The sequence below is a fragment of the Xiphias gladius genome, chromosome 9 (genome assembly GCF_016859285.1).
Source record: "Xiphias gladius isolate SHS-SW01 ecotype Sanya breed wild chromosome 9, ASM1685928v1, whole genome shotgun sequence".
In the NCBI taxonomy this organism is placed as follows: domain Eukaryota; kingdom Metazoa; phylum Chordata; class Actinopteri; order Istiophoriformes; family Xiphiidae; genus Xiphias; species Xiphias gladius.
In genome coordinates this window covers 2824265-2833910 of record NC_053408.1, presented here as the reverse complement: position 1 = coordinate 2833910, position 9646 = coordinate 2824265, and the positions used below count along the sequence as shown (strand labels likewise).

Genomic DNA, 9646 nt, shown 5'->3' with positions numbered 1-9646 from the left:
ACCACCAAGAAACATCAAACAAGTCATTAAGCTCATGAGTAAGAAACTCAGTGCGTTGTTTCAAAGCCAAACACTGACAGACAATCGAGCCCTTAGTGACCATTGTTAGGTGAAAGATAAGGTAACATCAAACAGAGCCGGCCATTATTACTGCATCTCCGCCTATGTGAAGTAAAGCAGCAGGGGGATGAGAGTAGCTGTATAAATGAGCTGCAGACTCCCAAAGCCTGTTCGTCGGTCCTGGTGCAGCTTCTCCTGCCGAACAGCGATCCGAGGTTTGAAAGGCGGTTGAGGCTCCAACAACGCGCTGGGAGTGAAATTATCTCAGGTGAGTGCTGATGTGAGGGCATGTTGGTGTGCGCGTGTGTGTGTGTGTGTGTGTGTGTGATAAATGCAGCGGTGGAGGGGGAAAAGGAACAACACGACAATGTAAAGAAGTAGTGCATGCAAAATTACACTAAAAGGATCAAAAGCCACGGTTTCAAATTTTGCCAGTGTTCATAAATTTACTCAAGTAGAAGCACAAAATTATTAGCAACGAAATGTACTTGAAATATCACAGGTAAAAGTACTCATTAGGCACCAGAGTAGCCCCCGAGTGTACTGGATTATCCCACGGTGTAGGGTCACTATTGTTTCTCCATTAAGGTGCAGTATAATCTATAATAATGCACCGTATTTTATAGGCTGGTCATATGTGTGGAAAATGATCAGTATGCACTCTATGAATGTACAGTCCTGAGCTCCAAAGTAACTAGTAACTTTAGCCGTGAGCTACTGTAAAAAAAAGTACAACATTTAACTGTAGTGGATATAAAGCAGCATCAAATGGAAACCCTGAATTAAAAGTACCCGATTGCACTAAAATACAGCTGCTGATTGAATGTGGTAGCGCATTATATCAAAGCGCTGGTATTGCTGACGCATGAACACGCACTTGGCATTTTCATTTTCGGGTTCATCTGGATGGAGCCCATTTCCACGACCTTACACGACGTCGGGAAGTTTAATTTACGACACTGCATCATCTTTTATCAGCTGATTGTTTTATTTTGAACGCACTGTAAAGTCTAATTCTGTAACTACAGCTGTCAGATAAATGTGGTGGAGGCAAAAGTAGGATGTTTCCAACCTGGAACACGGTGGAGTCTAAGAAGTGAGTGCACAGACGAGACATCCTTTCTTTCATGCACTCGTCAATTTTGAGATTTTAGCCTATTTTGCTTTCGTAAAATGTCTCCTTTCAGACTAGTGGAAAGAAAATGTCCAAAATTAAAACACATTTAGGTGCTTATTTTACTACACTCTGTGCATTTGCATCTGTAGATTTCAATAACAATACATATCTTTAAAGGTTGTTTTCTCAAAATGAGTTTTTCCTCGTACTCTGAGCCAGAAATATCCACTTCAGTAGCACCTACATACACCAAACTTTCATTCCTATATGTATTTTGAAGGTTTTCAAACAGGAAATTGTTCATTTATCATTCATAACCTGATTTATACAACATTTTATTCCTAAACGAATGGCAAAATTAATTTTTTTATGGCTGTAGAAAGTCATTTCTGCTTTATTGAGTGATAAAGGAGACATCAAAAAAATCCCCTGCATAGAAACATTTGAATCTAATATTTCAACAAAACAAAACAAGAATTTTGAACCTGGCTTTTTCCAGTGTCCAGATTTCTGTTCTGGATATGAACAAAAATGAGTGCATATTTAATAAGATAATGCCACATTTGCATATTTAAACATAAAATTTCAAAAACCTTGTAATACAAAGTAAAATAAACGGCTTAATGTAAGTAATCAACTGGGGAAGCTTCATGGTTATATCTATTATTTATAGGTACAATTATCTCATGATAAAACATAAGGACAGTACTGACGTAAATGTTGTTTCCACCACTTTGTTTCCCTCAAACTGTTCCTGAAACCTGCACATCTGCACGGACACTGCCGAAGAGAGCGCGCGATACTCTTTGATGACACATAACAGACACGCAGCAGAAACGCTGTCTGTTCGGGTTTTTTGTTTTGTTTTTTTCCCCCTGTAATCTCTATGTATTTGATGTCTATCACACAAAAACGTAATCTGTCTGTCTGAGGATGTGTGAGCTGGTTTAGAACAAGTGGGGCACTTTTCGCATTTTTGTTTTCGAATGCACCTCATGCTCAGACACAAAAAAAACCCTCCACACCTCGGAACCAAATACCAAATAACTCAAACTGCCTGCCCCCCCCCACACACAGGTACAATGGTCGGTCATCAGTGGCTCCCCTGGGCTAATAACCGGACGCAAGGGGCGATCTCCGTGACTTCAGCCAAGCAGGAACAGGAGAAGACATGTAAGTAGCAGAATAACTTCAGAACTAACTGTTCAGCCTAACCGAGGCATAACGGTAGAAGAGCTCTCTGCACTTCAAAACGTGCCATTTCATCACAGAATTTCTGTGTGTGATTAGGCACTGAAATGCAGCCAGCGTAGTTACGATGTTTCAACCTGTTCCCGGCACCTGTGTCTTGAAAACAAGAAAGAATAAGGCAGGTCACTGCGCCAGCATTTAGAGAAATGGAGAACGCTTTATAATGCAGCGACTCATTGTGTACATTTCTCTGTGTGAATCAGGTAACCTCTCGACACAGTCAGCACGACCTTCACCAAACCTCCATGCATTCACCCTCCTTTTTTTATATCTATCCTTTGTGTTACATTCATTATTTATTTATTCACTGTTAAATGTATCTTCAAAATGCAAAACATAAAAGAACATCTATGTAAATTCGACTGACATTCTGCTTTTTTTTAAAAATGCATTAACTCCTAATGGGGACCGAGCGCCTCTTATCATTTCTCGGTGACCTCCATGACAGACTCGTACCAGGTGGGGGGGGGGGCGAGGCTGAATCCACAAGGTTTTTTGTTTTTTTTAAATTACACTGGACAATGTGGTGTATCACTGCTCTCTCCCAGTCACAGACTGGTTTGCAGCCCACCCCCCCGGGATGGTGGTTCCTCAGCCCCACAGAAGAATTCTTGTCCTCGTGGAGGGTGGAAAGTTTGTGATCAGACGTCCCTCTTTCGCACAGTAAACGCTGGATGAAATTCTGCACTGGGTACTGCAAAACTGCTGCTACTAACGATGATGATTATAATCTATTAATCTGCTTGTTGTTGTCATTGTTTTAGCTTCAGGCTGCCTGCGTACCAGGAGAAAAGGGGCCTGTCACCGCCTCTATCCAGTGGTCGCACTCTCAGCGCTCTGTTTGCTGCTGCTCGGGACCTGCGCCGCACTTTCTGCCCTGTGTAGGTACAGGTTTCTGATGGGAAGGTCAAAGTGCGGACTAGCCAAGATGAGTGACCGCAGAACGGAAATCTATTTTAAAAGGTTTAACGCCGAAACAGCTCAACGTCCTGGCAAATACGTTCACTTGTTTTCTTCCTGAGAGAGAGATGAGAAGCTCGGTATCACTCGTGTGTCTGTGCAGTAGGTAGATGAACGGAGTAGATGCAACCACCAACACCTCTAAAACACCCCAATTAACACATCGTATGTATCGTATTTCTTGATTCTGTACATAAAAAGAAATGTAATGTGACGAGACGTTTTTTAAGGGAAAGTTACGCATCCGGGAGTGTTTCCCCATCCGCCCACCACTTCTGTGCAGCTTCTCCAGCCATAGCGTAGGTTGACAGATCCAACAGCGTGAATCTGTGCACAGAAATATACCAAAGTTAATTTGTTTGTTACGCACAAATATTCTGACACGAGTCTGCATTTTTTTCACTACACAAAAACTTTATTTACCATGCATTTGAAAATCTTTTAAAATATGGAAATAATAATTACACCTTTTTCGCTCAGTGCTGTTTTTTGCCCAGAAATTGTTCCAGCATGTAACTCCACCAAAAACCACAAACCCTTTTTTTTTTTGTCATTCCTGTTTATGTACAGGATAAACAAATTAGATATGACATATTAATAAGACACCCTTAGCGGTATTGACAGGCTAGCTGTTTCCCCCTGCTTCCAGTCTTTATGCTAAGCTAAGCTAATCGACTCCTGCCTCCCTACAGCTCCTTACCTGACACACGGACGTTAGTGCAGGCTCAAAATGAACGTGCTAAAACCATCTACTGGTGCTTTTTTACAAGTCTGAGAGATACCGAGTTTACACTGGTACATACTGCTGGAAAGAGCCATATGCTCGCACTCTAAAGTCTGACACCTTCTCCCGCCTACTTGGCTTTTGTATGTCCCCGAACCATCCGCCGGCCACATAAATGGAGGCATATCCAACCTTAAATACTGTTACACACTCAATTGAGTGCTGTGTTACAAGGCTCAGCTCTGCGCACTACGCAGGTGGTTTACCGTAGTAAGCTCAGCACCGCGAACCCGCTTACCCGACTCAGCCGGGCGGCTGCTGATACCAGCTCTCGTTCAGACTCGCTGCCCTCGACACTTCCCGCGCATGCTTCGGCCCGTACGGCAAAGTATGCCGACGAGGCCGCTTGGACCCGTTCACGTACCACCGCTGCACAGCAGACTCAGAGCTTCTTGGCCTGCGGGTATTACTCCTGACTCCTGCTGCCTGTGAACTTTGGAGAGACTCAGCCCTGCGGCTTAGTTAAATTACCCAGCTTATAGAGCCTGTTAGTGTTAGTAATTGTTTTGCATTTTGATTTAAATACTTCTATCGTCTAAAGGTTGTTTCTTGGGTCTGCTACTGTCGTGATACAAAGTACATATGAATGGGTAATGCTACACACGTAGCCTCAATACAATTATCACAGCAAGTGAAGTAAAAACACTCCTTGACTTTCCTACGTTATCAGCCTTTTGTAGCCTGGGAGGATAATGAAGCATAAGGTTTGACTTACCCGGCGTACCGGGTCAGTGTGCCCTGCGCTCCTGAGGCTTGAAAGGTTCTGCAACACTCAAAACTCAAAATACTCAATACATTCAGAGGTCCGGACCCGGTACATACCGGAGGAAAATGACACTCAAACATCCCGGCATTAACTCCCTTTATGGAAAAATACCAAAAAAGCATGTTTTAAAAAATGTTGAACTAGTCCTTCAAGTGAAATTCGTGCTTTCAAAATCAAAACTGAATCTGTGCATTAATAAAACATCCCTTTATAAAGAGCTATCTGTGCTGCAGGTACCTTTAGATGCATGTTGCACTGTCTTTTGTTTTGAAGTAATTATTGATTTTTCTTTATCTTTCAGATACTAGTGCGTCAGACAGCAAGCCAGAGAGGAAAAGCCTCTTTGATTACCAGAACATGAGTGACAGCTACCTCACTCTTACTAAAGCAAAGAATGACCTGAAAAAAGACAACGAAATCTTGAAGGAGCACAGGGCCTGGCTGGAGGAAAAGACCAAACTCCTCAACAGGACGTCGGCTAAACTCAAGTCCATGAATCTCGCTTTGAGGTTGGAAAGAAGCGAGCTAATGGAGCAAACTGGGAATCTAACCTCCATGAACATACAGCTCAGGCAAGACCACGAACAACTGGTCCAGCGCACGTCTGAGCAGGAGGAAAAGGAGCTGACCATGTCTCAAACTATCAAAGCGCTGGTCAGCTCCAACACTCAGCTAGGGGAGGAGAAAGGGCGGCTGTCTGAGATGAACAGCCTTCTGAGGGACGAGCTGTTTCAAGTCAGGGAAAAGAATCAAGAACTTGTGGAAATCAGCGACAAGTTTCAAGGAGAAATTCAAAATCTGAGCGAGAAGATCGGAGCTTTTTCGAAGGACGACTGCGAGAGGCTTCGGGAGAAAGTAACACAGCTTCGAGAAGAAAACCAGAACCTGAGCACGATGCTGATAAGAGAGAGGCAGGAAGCAGCAGAGCAGGAGGGAAGCAGGGCGAAGGAGATGGAGCAGATGGTGGCGGACGTAGGTTCAGCGAACGAGGCCTACCACTCTTTAGACCTCTACTGCCCTGTGGTTAATCAGACGACCAAAGGTACATCGCATTATATTTTAAAAGCTTTGATGAAATTATATTCACAGTGTACATGAGCATTTTCCAACAATACGTTGGTCCATCTTACAACAGTTTTCAACTTCCCCAAACCCACTAGTTCCTGTTGAAGAGGTGAATTTTTAAAAACAGATCAGAAATATATAGTTTCTTTTTCGTTTTTTAAATAGCTGCATATTTATTACTGTTTTCGGCAGCTGATCAGAAGACAAGAGGAATAATAACTACTAAATTTTAGGTTAAAAATATTCAGACTCTGTTCTGTTTTTCTGTGTTCAATTGAGGAGTTAACGCTTTAAACACAGCTGGACTCATTAAATTTTAGTGGAGATCTTAAGTTTCTAAAGATGCCACATGTGTCAGGCTAAATTTAGGGGAAATGTGTATAAAATGATGCATTGGTCGTCTAAATTATTTCTGTCTGATGAAGACGTACAGCCATAAAAGACATCTTCAAGTCCTTGGGTTGAATGTTTAACTCAGCTGTTCCTTATGATTTGACCAGAGCAGCCGGATCACTGAGTCTCTCTTGGCTTCTGGGCCAATTAAAAAAATTCACGTCCTGTCCTTGTTCAGCTTTAAAAGGTTTTTGCTCATCCATTTATTGATTGGTGACAGGCGGTTAATCAGGGGGCGTTTCGAATCTGAATCTGTTTTTATCAGCCAAGCATGCAAAGACTCTGTCTTGGCATCAGCTTCACAAACATTCAGTTGGTTCGACACGAATGTGCGTTTGTGTATCATCAGCGTAACTGCACGGAGAAATTGTCACTTCCTTGATCTTCTTCCACAGAGCGGATGTGCAAAAAATGCCACGACAGCTGGAGGCTGTTTGAGACAAAGTGCTACTACTTCTCCTCTCGCATGCTGAGCTGGAGCTCCAGCAGAGCCTGGTGCCGGACACAAGGGGGCCACCTGCTCATCGTTAACAGTGAGCAAGAACAGGTAGAAGACAGAAAGAAGGGCACACGCAACAACTGCAATACAATTAATCAAAACAAGAAAATCCGTTTATAAGTGTTATAATAATCTGAAATGAGCCTTTCTTTCCCTTTTTAGAACTTCATTTTTGATACCAGCCAGGAACTGGAGCAGTCCAGCACCAGGCTGTGGATCGGTATGACTGATGCAGAGGAGGAGGGTGACTGGCGCTGGGTGGATGGCAGCAAAGTCACGTCAGATGCACAGATGTGAGTCAAAGCTCAGGGACACGGTGAAAACATCTGTGGATGTCTGCCAGAAGTGCTTCCTATGTCGATTTGACTGTTTTTGACTCTCGACCGTTCGAACGGCAACAAAGTTTGACACGACAGGGTTTTGTCGCGACCAGTGAGGAAATATAAAACCGATATACTTATTATAATCGCTGTCTGTCACTGTCGCAAATCACCGTCAAGCACAGCACAAAATATCTCGTTTTGAGTGGTAACTACAGAGGATATGTCAAACGTTAAGCAGATTAACTTATATATCTGTAAATTTCCCAAAGGGCTGTCTCTCCAAGTTCACTGGAAATGTTTTGATTATTGTTATTATTTGCACTCTGTTAAGTAAACTGTGAAAACAATAAAACTAGGTCAAAACCCAGCACATGACTGGACGGCTGTCAGACAGTCATAACCCTGGTCTCCTCCAATAGGTAACTCAAACATGGCAGAAATGTAAGATTTTTTTTTTTGCCTCATCATGTTTATTTTGGCATAAGAAAGGGAACACAAGTCCTGCGGTAGGACCTTTTATATGGAGAACACTTTGTATGAGCCAATTGTTGTGTGAACAGCTGTTGCAGTGATACAAGGATCCTACAAAGCTTTGCAGAATCAGGAGACCAATAGATGTGAATGATGTTTATTTGTCGAGATTGTGTTAGGACCAGTACAGAGTCCAGTACAGACCAAAACACTGCCACGTGCTGCCAAGGCCAAAATTGTCCCACAGGTGTGACGGTGTATTTTAAAAGGTTGACAAACTTTAAAAAAACCAACCGTTTGGTTACGTTGACGAGAGCTCCGGGTGACGCCTGACTCTCCTGATCCGGTTGTACTTATTTTCACTAGTGGCTGATCAGACAAGTAGTAGACACGAGGTGGTTCACAGACCCGTTTGCTCGTCTACGTGTCGACACTGTCCTAGTTTTACATCGGACTGAAATGTGTTTCCGTCCTTTTGGCCAATGGTGAGAAAACGGTACGGTGTTTTAGGAGACCCTGTTGTAACCAAGGCGGCAAAATGAGCATGTGCAATGTTTTGGGAATGATTATAGATGAGGGCAACTTTTCACAAGAACATAAATGTTGTTAACTTGTAATATTTATGACGAGCTCCGAGCCTTGTTTCTTCATTTTTAAAGCAGCTATAACTGAAATGTTTTTTTTCTAACAACAATGGCATCAAATGACCTCGAGTAATGCGAGAGTAGTCGCTCATAGTGACCGACCCACAGTGAATTATCACCCGACTCTGCAGCTCCCCTCAGCGAAAAAAAAAAAAAAAAAAGGACTGATAAACCCACCGTCCGCTACCGGAGACAGAGACAGTGAGCGACCAGCTGGTGAACACAGTCGAGCGTATAGCAGCTAAGGAGCCAGATGTTTCCCTCTGAACTTGGTGGAGACCGGAACAGTGAGCACTGGTCTTACATCCGTCACGTAGCCAGAAACACAACTCCACGTGAATAATGCTGCTGTGTAAATGCCGGACGTGTAAAAACACATCTGTTCGTCACGCCGACTTGAACAGGTGACATCATGTCAGTGCTATGTTTACAGATTGTTTCTGCTGCTCCCAAGTGGCCAAAAAAAAAAAAAAAAAAAAATCAGGTTTAATGAAAGGTTACATTCATGTAAACCGTTTAAAGGTGTTCTGCCTCACACCATCCACGAAACAGTTTGACGAATTATATGAGGGACGTCTGCACCAAAGAGGCTTGCTTTAGGAACACGGCGAAACATGACATTGTGATTATTAGGTTACACAGCTGCTCCCACTCTTCCTGCAGGTACTGGCTGAGCAGACCGGGAATGGGGGCTGAGCCCGATGACTGGAAGCTGGACGACCCTTTAGGAGAAGACTGTGGACACATAGATACCAGTGAAAATGCACTGAAGTCCTGGATGGATGGCTCCTGTGAGAAACCTTACAGATGGATCTGCGAAAAGGACGTTTAGACTAACCACGGGCATTTTTATTTCTCATTTCATATTGTAAATTAAACAGTAACAATTTGAAGTTGTCATTGTCTACATATGCTGTAGGAAATTATATGAATTTATCTATGATGCATTCATTTTTTACATATTTTTAACAGTGTGAGTGCACGTTTTCTTTCAATTTGTCCTTTCTTACTTTTTTAAAGTACAAATTTGTAAAGGTGTATTAGACTTTTCTTTCTTCAAATGATAATGCACAACATAAAATTTAAGCAGTCATTTTGAAATGTTGACTCTTATAAAAATAACATGAAATAAGGCAGATGTGTGTTTGTTTTAATCACTCGTTCAGTTTCAGATCTGCCTACTGTGATTGATTTACAAAACCTACATACTTTTTAAAGTACCGAGAGTGCAACTAAAAATAGAGGTTTTGCCGTCACAGTGTTGAAAGTTAGTACAGGCATACAGTTCTCCTCTGAAAAGAAATCAAAGCATC

At 42.5% G+C, this 9646-nt stretch overlaps 1 protein-coding gene across 1 annotated transcript; it reads left to right on the top strand.

Moving 5' to 3' along the window:
• Positions 1–2259: 2259 nt before the first annotated feature.
• On the top strand, positions 2260–9483 carry LOC120794655 (C-type lectin domain family 10 member A-like). The gene is made up of 6 exons (XM_040135899.1): positions 2260–2350; positions 3193–3309; positions 5240–5980; positions 6792–6943; positions 7058–7188; positions 8997–9483. Exons 1-6 carry the CDS (start codon positions 2260–2262, stop codon positions 9163–9165), a joined length of 1401 nt encoding a protein of 466 aa, XP_039991833.1. The 3' UTR covers positions 9166–9483.
• The last annotated feature ends 163 nt before the right edge of the window (positions 9484–9646 follow it).